This window comes from Cetorhinus maximus, chromosome 27, assembly GCF_964194155.1.
Source record: "Cetorhinus maximus chromosome 27, sCetMax3.hap1.1, whole genome shotgun sequence".
Lineage (NCBI taxonomy): Eukaryota > Metazoa > Chordata > Chondrichthyes > Lamniformes > Cetorhinidae > Cetorhinus > Cetorhinus maximus.
The window spans coordinates 7,410,065-7,426,488 of record NC_135905.1 but is presented as its reverse complement, the minus strand read 5'-3'; the positions used below and the strand labels follow the sequence as shown (position 1 = coordinate 7,426,488).

General features: G+C 44.5%; 1 protein-coding gene across 10 annotated transcripts in view; it reads left to right on the top strand.

Annotated features, from left to right (window-relative positions):
* Positions 1-16,424, top strand: part of washc2c (WASH complex subunit 2C) — a 67,574-nt gene that overhangs the window by 32,733 nt on the left and 18,417 nt on the right. For 7 of the 10 annotated variants that reach the window (XM_078530617.1, XM_078530620.1, XM_078530626.1 and 4 more), the window contains 8 exons: positions 1,643-1,822; positions 3,751-3,854; positions 4,181-4,279; positions 5,214-5,321; positions 10,547-10,672; positions 12,971-13,161; positions 14,393-14,486; positions 15,806-15,979. In XM_078530617.1, the coding sequence (XP_078386743.1) occupies positions 1,643-1,822; positions 3,751-3,854; positions 4,181-4,279; positions 5,214-5,321; positions 10,547-10,672; positions 12,971-13,161; positions 14,393-14,486; positions 15,806-15,979 (1,076 nt within the window). The remainder of the gene's footprint in view (positions 1-1,642; positions 1,823-3,750; positions 3,855-4,180; positions 4,280-5,213; positions 5,322-10,546; positions 10,673-12,970; positions 13,162-14,392; positions 14,487-15,805; positions 15,980-16,424) is intronic. The other 3 variants (XM_078530627.1, XM_078530623.1, XM_078530625.1) reach the window with 2 other exon arrangements.

Below are 16,424 nucleotides of genomic sequence, written 5' to 3'. Positions count from 1 at the left end.
GTGCCTGTGTGTGCGTGCGCGCGCGTGTGCCTGTGTGTGCGTGCGCGCGCGTGTGCCTGTGTGTTGGTGTGCCTGTGTGTGTGGGTGTGTGCGCGCGTGTGCCTGTGTGTGCGCGCGTGTGCCTGTGTGTGCGCGCGTGTGCCTGTGTGTGCGTGTGCCTGTGTGTGGGTGTGTGCGTGCGTGTGCCTGTGTGTGGGTGTGTGCGTGCGTGTGCCTGTGTGTGGGTGTGTGCATGCGTGTGTGGGGGTGTGAGCGCACACATTTATTCAGCCCAAGGCTGGAGACTTTTTATGCAATTTACTCTCTGTACATGAACGTAGTGGAGCTTACTTGCACTTCAAACTCACAACAAATATTTCCTGTCTGTCTGGGATATCTCACATCATGGTTGAATGGCTTGGCACTGTCTAGACTTGCAGATCGAGATTGGCAGTTTGGAGGGAGACTCTAGGAGCAACTGTCTCTGGAAGCTCAGCCCAATTTCAAACTAGTGGCTTTCAGGTGGAAGGAGAAAAAGCGAAAAGAATAACTGTACAACGCTTTGACCAGTCTCTGGGGTCAGAAAATGCTTCTTACCCCATGGTTACACTTGGATGATAGAGCAGAGTTTGCACTCCTGGCGCAGAGCTTAGTAGATCCAGGAGAGTTTGGGCAGAATCTTCCAAGCAGCGGCAATCACCATCGGATTGCAATCTTCTCCTATTTACTTAGGTTGTGCTGGAGCTGCACGTTTCTCGTTCAGACTTCGGAACCAGGACCTCTCAGAAATATGGAGCATACCTGCTCCTGAGTCCTTCCTTTGTAGTGTAGGCGTTTTGGGAGAAGCCAAGCCCTTTAGGGCACTAGCTGTCACATTGCAGCAAGTTTAGATGTCCCAAAGCTGCTATGAGAAACAATAGACAGAAGGCAAGTGTGTAAGGTAAGTGGGCGAGGGGCTAGAGTGGTAGCCCTAGGGATGTGGGGAGGGTGGTCAGGGTCCAATGGTGGTGGGTGGGGGGTTGGTTTGGAGGTGTCAGTAGTATAGTTACCCAGGATGCTTCTAATGTTTCCTGGGTAACTATTCCACTAAGTGAGGCAGAACCATCCGAAGTCTGTGCCTTTAACTTAGATTTTCGGAGGGTTCCAGACGCAGGGGAATTGCCCGTTTGAAGTTGAAACTTCCTGGGCAATTGCCGCGTAGTCAGCGCATGGGGACTTCTGAGGGGGTCCACCAGTGCACCTTCCGGGGTACCTCCGGTGTGTGACCATCCAGAGGCCGGAGGACCTGGGCCATTATCCAGAAATTGGCTGCGGAGATCAGCGTGCCATTCCACTCGTTCCACAGCCGAGTTCCCTTTAATATTCCCGTGCATAACAGGAATCATAAAATCTCACCTTGTACAAAGAGTGCTTCTGCTGAGGTAGAAAGAAAAGTAACAAAGGTCAGAAGTCCAAAAGAAACTGAAAATTATGGAAAAGGAGGATTAATGTTTCGAGGTGGAGAATCTTCTTCCTAACTCCTCTCTACCACTGGCTGTCGAAACTGCTGAGTATTTCCAGTGCCTTCAGTTTTTAATTTCTAGCTATGCGCCTTTATATATAAATTTTGCTTATGTCTCTGTTCGGGGGATCACTTTGTGACTGTTTTGATTCCCCTTTTTAGGTGGAGATTTATTTGTGACCAATGTGATTTCGAAGAGAGAACACGACGAGAAAGCCAAAGTGACAAGAGCCAAAGTGACAAGAGCCTCGCCTGTTCGAGAACCAGCTGACGCTGGAGGACTGTTCGATGATGAGGAAGATGACGATTTATTTGGATCAAGTGTGAAAACCTCAACCGCTGGTAAATCCGGAGCCTGCCTTTAAGCTCAGTCGGGCGCCTGTAGCCACATTTGTTTAAAGCTAGTTTTAGAATAGAACCTTCCCCATTTTTCCCCACTACACCCACAGACCCGTAGCAGTGAAACCCGTGAACTGTGCTTCGTGGAACCTTAAGAGGTGATGTAAGGAGGCAGCCTCTCCACTTCCCTCCTCCCCCAAGATGCTCCTTAAAACCTATCTCTCTCACCAAGCTTTTGGTCACCTGTCCTAATATCTCTTTATGTTGTTTGGTGTTATACTTCTGTTTAATAGCTACTCCTGTGACACACCTTGGGGTGTTGCGCTATTTTAAAGATGCTGTACAATCACAGATTATTGTTGTAAGAGCTACAACAAGAAGGGAAATCGAATTATTAAAGTATTCGGACTGACATACAGGTGCCCTGCAACGCCACTATTCCTTTGCACCGTGTTTTATAAATTGCTGCCTCTTATGGCAACTGAATCTTGTCCCTGATGCAGTCGATCGGACAAAGATTATTGGTGCTTGACCCGTACTTTGGACTTGGTTCATTCAGGAATAAAACTGGGTCAGTCCAGGGCATGGACTGTTGGTGAATGCAGAAGCACTGCTGCGCCAGTGAAGAAACCTCGGCCAGAGCCCTGGCCTGTCTTTGACGTCCCCTCCAACCCCACCTGTCAAGTGATTCTTGTCGCCACATTGGTATAAATCACATTTATCTGCTCCGTTGGGGCCGTGGGCAATTGCTGTGAGGCAGATTTGTGTTTAATTTGTTTTAATTTAAGAGTTTATTTTCAGTTCCAACATGCTTTTGCGCCTTTCGCAAACACGACAGTTCATGCCTCCCTGCTCTGCATTTTCTAAAGGAAGAGTTTGAAGGCTTGCTGTTGTTTGATAACGCTTATCTTCTGCTTAACACATTCAGCTGTCTAATTAACAAAGTTTACTACAGGTTTTCTCAGGGCCTGCTCTGTCTATTATCGCTATGTATTTCCCACAATACTCTTGTGGTCAAGGTTGCCTTCCTCAAAAATGTTGAGTAGCAGAAACCCCAAGAAACGTTGGGCCCTCGAGCTATTGTTTGGATTCATTCCTGGTGAAGGGTCCGGAATAGCACCTGAGGCCTCAGCATTGGTGCACTCAGACCTTCTGTTGGATTATGTATGGGAGTAAATCATGCACTCACTGGCAAAAAAAAAATCTCATCTGATTTAAATTCACTCCTCGGATGTGGGTATTGCTGGTAAGGCTGGTAGTTATTGCCTATCCCTTGTTGCTCTGAGAAACTAATGGTTACTTCCTTGGACCACTGCAGTCCAACTAGTGATGTTACTCCCACAGTTCTGCTGGATAGGGAGCTCCAGGACTTTGACCCATCGGTGATGAAGGAGCTACGATATTTGTACAAGTTGGATGGTGTGACACTTGGAAAGGGAGCTTGGAGTTGGTGGTGTTCTCGTGCACCTGCTGCTTTTATCCTTCCGGGTGGTAGAGGTCACAAATTTGGGAGGTGCGATCAAAACCAGATGTTGGTCAGGCTATCATCAACCTAATGGTAACATTCAATAGCACATGTGATACTGCTCTGTACAGCCCCTGCTGGAGTGTGGTTGGAACTCTCTCTGAACACTGTGGCACGAGATTGTGCAGATTGCTTCTGAAGACCACACCTCATCATTTGGAAGTGCAGCCGATCCTGGTTTGCTGAATATTTAGGAATACTCAGCAAGGAGGAGGAGAGTGCACGTGATCCAGACTCTGCCATGAGCTAATAGTGGAATTTGAAACCTTTGCCTTTGTAGGAAAGAAGGCTTTGGACGTTTTAATAATTTCGGACTTAGTCACAGCCTGTGTGACTCCTGATTTGTTTTTTCTGTGGTTTGGCAAAGTCTTTGCATCAACGTTTCTGCCTTTCTAATTTTCGTTAGCTACGACTGACCCCATACTGGCCGCAGGTCTCTTTGATGACAGTGAGGACAGTGGGCTCTTTGTCACGCCAAAACCAGCCAAAGAGAAGCCGGGAGTGCAGCAGGTGAGTTAGTGTGTTAGAATTATACGGTAAGTGTGAAGTGCAAATACTGGTCGACTTTAACGTTGTTTCCATTCCATATTTATCATCTTGAGCCATGCATAATGTGTCACTTTATACATTTTTTTAAAAAAAGTTTTCTGCTGAAAATTGCTCTCCGCTTGGATGGGAGGCTCTGATGCTGGAACTATCCTGTGGGTAAAGAATGAAGGAAAGCGGAGGATGGGGTGGGTGGTAGAGCTGCTGGGGTGGTTGCGGGGGGGAAGAGACACCTTGATGGGAATTGAGCTGTTGGGGATACTGAATATGCTTTTGGTTGTGTTTTCAAGAACGCAGAGCCACACTCTGAAGTATTGGAATCCTCTCCCCAACTTGCCGACAAGTCCCAGACCAGCTCTGGTCTCTTCTCTGATGACGACGAGCCTCGGGTAAGGGAAGTGATGCAGAGACTGCAACGTTTTTGGTATGGTGCCGACTGCACAAGCCCATTGATGCCCCATGAATTTTACAAGCAGTTACCTGATAATTCCATGACCGTGCTATTTATATCTGCTGCGTATTTCTATAGGCAGAAGCTTCTAGTCTCCTACTTTGCTGAAATAGATTTTTTAAATAAAATCCGCCTTGTTAGATGAATCTGGCCTCCTACAGCAACCGTCAGCACATGAGGTGCAAGTTACAGGCCCAGGCAGAAAAATCACAAGTAAAACTTTGTGCCAAATACTCTTCAGTCTTTGTTGAATGAAAATTAAGCTGGATGTTGAAGGTTGCTGTGTACGTCTAGAATACTCAGCTCAGTTGTTCCATGCTGGATTTTTTAAGCTTGATCCGAATGAAATTCGGGATTTGGTAGATTCGTGACTTTATTTTTTTCCTCACCACTTTCCCTTATTTGCTGGTGTACAATCCCACAAGGGCTGGTTACCCCCTCGTATCAGACCAACTCTTGTGAGCTCTCAATGATGAGTGCCAGCAGCCTGTTTTCAATTAGCATCCTAATCCGCTCCCAGTGTGTTCCAACAATGCCAGATCCTGCCCCGAATTCGCCTGCAGACTTGCCGGTAGAGTTACCAGGTTGCAGTCAGACGTGGGACTCCTGCCTGAATTTTCCCTTCGCCGAAATAACAAGGCCAGTTGCACTGCAGCTGGGATCAGCTACCTTGATACAGAATGGGGATCAAATCTTGGATCGTCATATGGTGCAGGTAAAGTACCAATAACCCTTTTTGTCATTTAGTGTGTTTTGCATTCACACTCTTGGATGAAATTGAGTTTGGAAGGATGCGCAAGAGTTGTTGTTGTGCAGGTTCAGCCTCTCAACAGGATCTTCGCCTGCCTCTAACTCCTTCTTGTCCGTAACAGGATCTATTCTCTTCAAACAAGGACACAAAAAGACACCAATCAAAGCAATCCTTAGGCCAGATCAGATCCAATCAGATTCCAATCTCATTCTTTGGTGATGATGATGAGGTAATTTTTTGTTAATTCTGTAATTTAAAAAAAAAAAATTCCTGCTTTGAGCATTGTGCAATCTTATAAACCAGAGTAGCACTTTCTTAATGAATTAATCTCCAGAGGTACCAGGAAGGGAGTCAGAAGAGGATCTCGTTGAAGATTTCAATTTGTCATTTGTAAACTATAAGAACAGGTTTTGTGGACTAACTTCTAATCAATCCTCTCACCTCAGTAAGAAGTACGGCTTTTCTTAGCCCCTGTAATTTATCTTTGTCTTTTTCTTTGCGTCCCTCTCACTCACCGTCACTTTCTTTTTCTATCTTCTCACTTTCTGTTTATTTCTCTCTCCTTCCCGTCTGTGTTGCGTTTTGTGCATTATTGAGAAGGTGACAATGATGAGATAATTATGTCGGTCTCCGTGTACAACAGAGTTTGGCCTTGGGGGGGGGGGGATGGGGGAAGAGGCAGGAGGAAAAGTTCTTTCTCTCACAGGTAACTTGAGTCATTCGGTCAGATTTTCCTGTGAATTTTATGTAGTAAATTTCTAAACTAATTATACACTCTGGACTGAACACTGAATGGAGCAGCCCTGGTTGGCAGTAATGACAGTGAATCTTCTTCTGTGCTGCAATGTAATTTCTAACCCACACTGCTGCTCTGTTGCAGCTGTGTTCACCTCATTTATAATATTATCACTTCTTCTAGTTCCCACATGAACGGAGTGAGGAAAGGTTATTTATTCAATGCTATTAATCCTATTCTTCTATTGTCTTATGGATTCTACCTCACTCGTTGGACTTTGTGGGCCAGAGTTTATTCATGGTACACCATATCCTTAGTGTAATGGGGCAGGGGAGTTTTCATTCATTCATCCTCATTTCTCCAGGATTCAAGTCATTGTCCATTGCCCTTGATAGACTGATTTGTTCCCAAATGCCTTCATGTCCTCAACCAATAACATAGTACCCAATGTACTCATGCATATTTTGTCTTTTCAGTTGACTCTCTGCTTGTGTCTATCCCTAGAAATGGTGTTAGCAAAGAAATAGTACTGGAGAAATTCATGAGACTAAAAAACTAACAAATCCCCTGGACCTCATAGCCTACATCCTAGGATTTTAAAGAAGGTGGCTGCAGAGATGGCAGATGCATTAGTTTTGATCTTCCTGAATTCTCTGATTTTAGAATTGTCCCCGTAGATTACAAGGTAGCAAACTCAAGAAAGGAGGAAGGGAGAAAACTTGGAACTGTCGGCCAGATGATACGACATCAGTGGTAGGCTGAATGTTAGATTCAATTGTTAGGGACGTAGTAATGGGGCACTTCAGAAATCATATGATTTGGCAGAATCAACAGGGATTTATGAGAGGGAAATCATGCTTGACAAACCTGCTAGAATGCTTTGAGGTTGTAACTAGCAGGTTAGATAAGGGGGAACCAGTGGGTATCGTATATTTCGATTTTCACAAATGTTGGAGAGAGTGCTGCACAAGAGGCTATTACTCAAAATTAGGACTCATGAGATTGGGGGAAGATATTAACATGGGTTGGCGATTGTTTAATGGATAAAAAACACGGTAGGAATAAATGGATCACTTGCATGTTGGCAGGCTGTAACTAACGGGGTACAGGAAGGTTCAGGGCTTGGGCTAGTACCATCTATATTCATGACGTAGATGAGGGGACGCTCCCCTCATCTAATATATCTAAGCTTGCTGACGATACAAGATTAGGAGGGAAAGTGACCTTTTGAGGAGGGCGTAAAGAGGTGGCAAATAGATATAGGCAGGTGGTCAAGAATATGGCAAATGGAATATAATGTGCAGAAATAGGAAGTTATCTACTCTGCTAAGAAATATAGAAAAGCAGAGTATTTTTCAAATAGCGAGAGATTGGATAATGTTGGTATTCAGAGGGACCTGAGTGTCCTTGCACATGAATCATGTAGTTACAGCAAACAATTGAGAAAGCAAATTGCATGTTAGCCTTTATTACAAAGGGATTGGAGTACAAAGAGTCAAAAACGTCTTACTCTAATTATATAGGTCCTTGGTGAGACCACACTTTGAGTACTATGTCCAGTTTTGATGTCCATTCCTAAGAAAGGGTTTATTTGCCTTAGGAGGGCAATGAAAGTTCACGGGACTGATTCCTGAGATGACGGAATTGCCATGTGAGGAGAGGTTGAGTAGACTGGCTGTAGGTCAAAGACTCACCAAAATTAATGTAAGGGTTATAACAATAATGGAGACATTAAAGACCAACAACATCCCCAGATGGTTTCCATCCCAGGATTTTTTTTTAAAAAAAAGCAGGCACGAACATTGGCGATGCCGTAATTTAAAAGTTCTCTTGATTCTGGAATTGCTTCTTTAGATTTCAGTAAGAAATGAGAGCCAAGCCAAGTAATTATACACCAGGTAGCCTCACATCAGTAGTTTGGAAATGACTAGAATCTATAATTATGGATAGTGTCTGAACACATTGAAAATTGCTGAGAAAAGGGACATGTCTAAGCTTTTCACCTTGCACTCATCAGGACTTCAAGAATACCAATATAAGGGGAAAACAACAATTTATACTGTATGTAAAGAGAGTTCTGGTTGGCAAGTGGACTCTGGTAGAGGCGTTGCCATGGAGAATGCAGCAGTGATGTTGACTGACAGTTAACTGCCAAGCATTGTTTGAAATTTAAACCAGGCAGCTTGACCCCGATTGGTCAAGGCATTGCCCTGAGGAATGAGTCAGCGAATGGCTGTAATGTGTGTCCATGTTCTTTCTGCCTGCAAAGAACAGGGCCCCTGTGTATTTATATATGTAGCTTCCAGTACACACACATGCGCCACACTGCGAGCCCATCTGACAATCTTAAATTGGTTGTCATCGTAATTCTTAGCACACTGAGGATTATTTAGCAAATGTTGTCCAGTCACGGAATCACACCTAATGTTGTACACTGTTTTGAGTTTTGCAAACACAGGCTGGCTGGGTACAACCTGTACCTTGCCTATTGTGAACAGTGGCTGGGACATGATGTTTGATATGATCCACCAGTCTTTGGGATGTACGATCTACATACCTAGCATCACACTGGCACTGAAATTCATATACCACATTACTCATTTATGTGATAGGCAGAACATCTTTTTGGCTTGATGGCAGCATCCTGTTAGTGGTGAATACCACTTGTGTTGCTAATGCATAGTAGCAGCGTGAAACAGCTAGCTTCACCTGTTGTTCAAATGTTTGAGATACCTTGGCCTTCCAGGGTAATCTGAGGTGGACTGGGCACTTTTCAGGGCTGAAAGTGTTGGCATTAGGCCTGTTCATGAGTTTGTGTGATATACAGCGTGAAATGATCTGATCAGGGCAGCCATTATCCTGGAGGTTGCCTTTGATGTGCCCTATTTCAGCATCAAGCTTGCATGGTGAGCAAATGACTCGGGGTCCTATTTACAAGGCCGCTTATAAGAGCAATCTTATAGCCGTGGAACTGTAAGAATCCCAACGCTTATATTGACCAGGTAGGCTTGTGGTAGCCTGTGGCAGAGAAGCCTTGGCAGATTTCTCAACTGGTACGTTAAGGAAGGAGGAGTTCATTTGACTGCTGCATTTCGTTGGTGAATTTGAGCGCAGGACGGGCCCCATTAAGACATGTAAGGAACTTGTTACATGCAGCTGCGGATTTAAATATAGCAAACATATCATCCATATATCAGAAATATGTGAGGGGTAGGAAGTTGGGTGTCACTCTATCGCAGACACGTTTCTCGTGGAACCCAACAAAGATGTTTGCGAGAGCTGGGCCTAGAGGGGATCCCATGGCAACAACATCTATTTGGGCAAACATGGTGTCAATAAAACTGAACTCAACAGTGTGAGTTCAGAGTTCATAAGTTCAATGAAAACTGATCCACATAGTGGTGGCGGGTCTAGATCGCTATGATATAGTACTGCAGCACAAATATCTTTGGCTTCCTTAAGTGGAACATTGGTAAATAGGTTTGCAATGTCAAATGAGCACAAGGACACGGCATTGGTATCCATATGCAAGTCCTGTATGGCCTTCGCAAATGTGAAGGAGTCCTTCACCGTGTATGTGGAAACGTTGATCAAAACTGGTTGTAACAATTCCCCCAACCATTTGGCCAATTCACGTTGTGCAGAACTGGTCATAGGGTGTAAAAGAACATAATTTTTGTGTGTCTTGGGCAGCCCGTACATATGTGGACGTAGCAAACCGTGAGGATGAACTTTGTCATATATATCACGCGGTAGCTCATCTCTCAAGTTCTGTACTACCAAACGACCTTGAAAATTTTCAGCTGATTGGAGAGATCAGAAATTTATAAAGAGGAGGCCATGTCTGATGAATCTGATTTGAATTTTTTGAAGTGGTGACTTGAATGGTAACTGGATAATACCTGTGAATGTAACTGGATAATACCTGTGAATGTTGTTTATATGGACTTCCAGAAGGCATTTGATAGAGTTCCTCATAAGAGACTGTTAGTTAATGTCATAACTCATGGAATTGAAGGCAAATTGTTGACCTGATTAGGAAATTGGAGAGAGAGAGGAGGGATAATGGTCAGGTACTCTAATTGGCAGGATATGGTGTGGTTTCGTGCAATGATCCGTGTTGGGGCCTCAACTATTTATTAGGTAATGTAGATGGACATGTATTATTGCAAAGAAATAGATTGAAGTGAATGGGCAAATAGATTTCAATGCAGCCAAATGTAAGGTCATCTGCTTTGGACCTAAAAAAGATAGAGCAGAGGACTTTGTACGTGGTGAGAAGCTGGAAATAGTGGAGATGCTGCATGACTTCTGGATCCAGGTAAAAAGAACATTATTTTCTTTACATGTTCATATTTTAATCAAGAAGGCTAATTGTTTGCTGGTCTTTATATGTAGAGGTCCAGAATACAAGGACTAGAAGTCATGCTTCAGCTATATCACGCCTGGAGTACTGGGAGCAGTCCTGGGCACCACACCTTAGAAAGGATTTATTGGTCACTTAAGTGTGCATTTAACAGAATTATACCTGGATTCCCAAGGGTTAAATTATGAGGCAAGATTACATAAACTAGGATTGTATTCCCTGGAATTTAGAAGGCTACAGTATGCAGTAACTATTTGGCTTATCTTCTGTATGCAATGGTGTATGTCTGGGCATGTTGAAGGGTTTTGATACCTTCTCCTGAGTGTCTGTCTGTTTTTGCTGGGTTTTGTAGGGCGATCTCTTCAGTCCTGCTCTTGCAAAGGATATTGCTGCAGCAAAGAAATCGCAGCAATCGCATGAACCTAAACCTCCAACCAGCAGATCGAAATCCACTGCATTGTTTGACAGTGATGACATGGTAAGGGGTTTGGGAAAATCTACGCACATCTTCCAAAGAGTCCTGAAATAAAAACAGAAAATGCTGGAAAAATTCAGCACATCTGGCAACATCTGTGGAGAGAGAGAGAGAGTTGATGTTTCGAGTCTGTATGACTCTTCTTCCTGTCGTCTTTGAATGCTTACCCAATTCACAAGTGTAACATTAGGGATGTCCCTTGATCCTGAGCCACAAATTCCACATCAAGTGCATCACTGACATTACCTGCTTCTACTTCTGGATATTGCCCATCTTGCCCTCACTGCTGCTGAAGTTGCCATCGTACTTTTGACACCCTAATCCTTCTCTCTCCAATGCCTCCTTTGCTGGCCTCCCAAATTTTGATCCCTATAAACTAATTTACCTGGAGCTTTGTATCCTAGCCACAGTCCCACTATCCTATCAACATGTTCTTGTGTTTTTTTTTAATTGGGTTTTCATTCCGAAGCATTTCGACCTCGAAATCTCCATCCTCAGCTTCCTCCGTGCTTTCTCTCCCTGCTATATCTCTAACCCATGTCCCGGGTTGCTCTTCCAGTTCTGTTAGGATGAGTGTTCCCTGATCCTGCCATCGTGACAGAGCCTTCAGTATCTCACTTGCGCGCTCTGGAGCTCCCTCCCTAAACCTGTTCACCATACTGCATTCCTGACCTATTCAGTGGTCACCTTGCTGCTACACAAACTGTTATCATGGTATCACACAGCACAGAAGGAGGCGGTTTGACCCAGCATACCTGTACCAGTTCTTTAAAAGAGCTACCAATGAGCCCAACTTGCCCACCCTTTCCCCTAGCCTTGCAATAACTTTGTTTTTTTCCCTTTTCAAACGTTCAAACAATTTCCTTTTCAAATCTTACTATCAAATCTGCTTCCACCACCATCTTAGGCAGTGTATTCCAGAGTGGAACAACTCGCAACGTGAAAACAATTTTCCTCATCATCAGCCCCTGCCCCCCCCCAAACTCGATTTTCTTTGCTGCTTATCTAATATCTGTGTCCTCTACTTACTGACAGTCCAATGAAACACTTTCTCCTTATTTTGGACTGATCAGGTGGGCAGAAAAGTGGCAAATGGAATTCAGTCCAGAGAAGCGTGAGGTGATGCAATTGGGGAGGTCAAACAAGGCAAAGAATTACACAATAAATGGGAGGATACTGAGAGGAGTAGAGAAAGTGAGACCCCTTGGGAGTGAATGTCCACAGATCCCTGAAGGTAACAGGACAGGTCGATAAGGCGGTTAAGAAGGCATATAGAATCCTTTCATTTATGAGCCGAGGTATAGAATATAAGAGCAGGGAGGTTATGCTGGAACTAAATAAAACGTTAGTTAGGCCACAACTTGAGCACTGTGTGCAGTTCTGGTCACCTCATTACAGAATTGATGTAATCACATTAGAGAGGGAACAGAGGAGATTTACAAGGATGTTGCCAGGACTGGAAAATTGCAGCGATGAGGAAAGGTTGGATGGGCTGGGGTTGTATTCCTTGGAACAGAGGAGGCTGAGAGGAGATTTGATTGAGATGTACAAAATTGTGAGGGGCCTGGATAGAGTGGGTAGGAAGGGCCTATTTACTTTAGCAGAAAGGTCAGTGACTAGAGGGCATAGATTTAAAGTGATTGGTAGAAAGATTAGAGGGGAGATGAAAAATGTTTTACCCAGAGGGTTGTGGGGGTCTGGAACTCTCTGCCTGAAAGAGTGGTAGAGGCAGAAACCTTCAACTCATTTAAAAGGTGTCTGGATATGCACCTCAAGTGCTGTAACCTTCAGGGCTAGAGACCAAATGCTGGAAAGTGGGGTTAGGCTGGGTGGCTCGTTTTTCAGCCGGAACAGACCCGATGGGCCAAGTGATCTCCTTCTGTGCCATAAACTTTCTGTGATTCAATGATTACTATTTACTCAATTAAAACTCCCATGATTTTAAATACCTCCATCAAATCTCCCATCCGCATTCTCTGCTCTTAGGAGAACAATCTCTAGTCTCTCCACATAACTGAAATCCCTCAAGCTTGGTACTATTCCAGTAAATCTTTGCACCTCTCCAGTTGATTTTTCTATGTCAAAGGCGCTGAAAATGGAAATTAACCCCCCCCCCCCCCCCCCACCACCCATCGCCGCCCCATTACCTCTTGGTTCAAATGCCATCAACGACAGCATCTAGGCAGAATCACCTATTCCAAGTCAACTCAAACGTGTTCCAGCACTTCAATACATCTCTTTCTTTGCAAATATTGTCATTGCCAAAAGCTGCTGCTTCATGGGGCGTTTCCTGTTTTGTAGGATGAATGGCAAAGTTCGGGACTGCAGGCACCTGTGGCAGAATGTGCTGTGGACAGTGAGGCTGCACAGCCATCTTTGAGAAAACAAGTGACGTCCAAGGCCGCTGCAGCCCCGAGAGCACCGAAAAAGACCAGTCTGTTCGATGACTATAATGAAGAGGATGATTTATTTGGCGTGACTCAGAAGGAAAGGTGAGACCAAGCGTACGCAGCATTCTAAAAGCACACAGAGGGACGCAGAGGTAAATGAGACAAGTTGCACTTGGTAGAGATGTATGGTGCTTTTCTAAGTGCGGAGCCGAGAATCGATGAAAGGACCAAAACCATCCAAGAGAGCCTGTACAGGCCTAGAATTCATCTGTGGTCATCTGATCCAGCCAGTGTGCAATTACGTTTGCCTTTCCCCCAAATTTAAGGTCTCAAAACTGCAGAGAGAGTGCACTGCTTCGGGCGCAGACTGGGACCTGGCGCACTCGATGGGGTGGGGTGCAAAATGTTGGAGAGCAAACATTTCGGAGGGTTACAGAAAGAGCTCCATGCTTGAGTGCACAAATGTTGTGTAGCTGTAGAGGGAATGGTTTACTGGGTGTACAATAACAGCTTGTATTTATATAGAGCCTTTATCATTGTAAGCTATCTAAGGTACCTAAGAGCGTTAATGAACAAAATTTGACATTGAGCAGGCAAATGCCCAAAAGCTTGTTCAAAGGACCATCTTAAAAGGAGGGAAGAGAGGTAGAGAGTTACTTAATGCACAGGAAATATCTTGTATATATGGTGTATTTCAATATTTGTACTGCCCCCAGAATAGCTTGGATGTTAACTTGTCAGTTGGTAAATGCCCGCGATGATTGATGAAGCTTTCCAAAAATACCTCGGTGATCTCACAGGTTAAGTTCAGACACAGTGGTTTTCCGTTCTCCTTTATGACGAGTAGTCTTCTGGTATAACCTAAAACAAGCCACACGCATAGCTATCAGTGTGGAAACTATACCTGTGAAGTTCAGATGCATGGAAACATTGACCGTTTGATCATGAGAAGCTAACCCTTTTGTGTGCTGTGTGTGTTGTCATCATCTATTTAAAAGCTGTTCTGCAGCCTGAACATTGAGTTCATTCACTTCTAGCTAAACTTAGCTCCATTTCAGAAACTTGATTCTCTTAATATAAGCAGCATGGATGTGAAATGTTGAGAATGTACAAAGCATACATTTTAATGTTTAAAGATGCACTACGCCCCTTCCACAACCCTCCCTCACCCACAGTTTTCTTTCCCATTTCTTGCTCTGTGCTCGGAGGTTAGATGTGTTTGAGAAAGATGGCATAGGCTCGGATTTTGAATACATTGAAAGGGCTCAAACCATTAACAGAAGTTTCTGCACGTCTTCTGTAGTTATTGTAATCTCTTTCCTTCCCTGTCTAGTCAGAAGAAATCCCAGAAAGTGTCGCTTTTGTTTGAAGATGATGATGGTGATCTTTTTGCATCGAAGCCAGTAGCCAACAAATCTGCTCCTCAGGTATTAGGATCAACGTGCTTTGTGGTACAGTTGGCAGTAAAATGTCCCCTTTTGTGTTTTCATTCACTATTAATAAAAAAAAAACACTCATTGTTGCCTGCTCTGGAGCTGAACTGTACAGACCACTGAGATCTGAGTGGACACTGGACCTGGTGTTGAGTTGACTGGTCTCAGATGAGAGCCCTTGTAAACATGCTGCAACAGGCTTGCAAATAAGGAAGGAGCAAATCAACCTGGTGCCCGGGGAGCATTATATAAGTGCGCTTGAGTGGACAGTGAGAGCAGGAAAGGAATCTTTGCTGCTGCCACCACTAAGCACACCATCATTTCTGTATGCTACAACAGTGACTACCCTCCTCCAGTTACCATGCCCTAAGAGGCCGTTGGCGACCATGGAGTTCCATTGGATTGGCCCATGATGATGCTTGGCAAATTACTGCAGTGGTTTTCCCGTTGCCTTCTGCGGTATAGCTGACCAGGAAACTCTCCCGCTCTTACTGCCTGAAGCCCTTACGTGGGAGGATTTACAGGCTGAATCAAAACCTGTTCGGCCACGTTAGGAACATGTCTTCCATGGCCATCAAGCCCTGATGTGGGACTTGAACCCAGAGCTTCTGGCTCAGAGGCAAGGACGTTACCACTGCGCCACAAGACCTCCCCACATCAGTGATTACACTTCAAAAAGTGCTTAATTGGCCACAAAGTGTTTTGGGATCTCCTGTGCTTGTTAATGGTGTTATAGAATTGCAAGTTCTTTCATTGTCTCGAATAGCCTGCAGAATTTGCTGTCTAGGTTTATCCGAAAGGAATGGGCACTTTTGTGTCGCAGCTTTAGCAGAATAAAAACGTTTTGGTATTTTTCAAGACAATTTTGTCACATAGGGAGCTATTAGAACAGGTGGCCAAAAGCTTGGTCATTAGAGGAGGTTTTACAGTGCGGTTTAGAAGTGTCGGGTGGGAATTTTGGAGCCGAATGCATATCCGCACTGGCGAAATAAAGGAAGTGGATGTACAGGAAATGAGAATTGGAGGAACGCAGGGATCTCTGAGGGGTTGTAAGGTTGGAGGAGGCTAGAGATGGGAGGAATGTGGCCAGGTGGGACATGAACAAAACAGTGAGAGTTTTAAACTGAAGGCATTGTCGAACTGGGAGCCACTGTAGGTTAGTGAGCAGGAGTTAGGGTGAATGGGACTTGATGTGAGCTAGGATATTGTGGGTGGGGCAGGGGTTTTTTTTTAATGCACTCGTTGCTTTGTGCAGTGTTTTCTTTGTGGAACTGAAGTTCTTGGCTGCTTTGTGCTCATTTCTGTTTTGACAGAAGCCAGCTGCTCTTCCCCAGGACTCATTGCTCTTCAGCAAGATTGTGGACAGCGACTCTGTTGAGGAGTTTGATGGGAAGAGGCAACTGGGGCAAGGGGTTGGTGCAGAACCGATGCCGGAGGGAACAACTCGTCTCTTCGCTGGGATTGAACAACAAAGTAACACAAAAGTGGTACGTCAAAATACTTCCCTGCAGATTATTTTGTTGACGTGGGCGTTACTGGTAAGGCCAGTGTTTACTGCACATCATTAATTACCCTGAAAAGTGCGCGAGTGTCAGCTGGTAGCATGCTCACTTCAGAATCACCAAGATTGTGTTCAAGTCCCACTCCAGGACGTGAGCACAAAAACAAGGTTTACACTCTCTAGTGTTGTACTGAGAATGTGCTGCATTGTCAGAGGTGCTGTCTTTTGGATGAGATGTTAAAACGAGGCCCCATCTGCCCCCTCGGAGGGACATGAAAGATCCCATGGCACAATTTTGAGGAAGAGCAAGGCAGTTATCTCCGGTGTCCTGATCAATATTTATCCCAAAAAAATGGATGACCTGGCCATTATCATCTTGCTGTTTGTGGGAGCCTGCTGTGCGCACTCTGTTTCCAATGTTAGAACAGTGA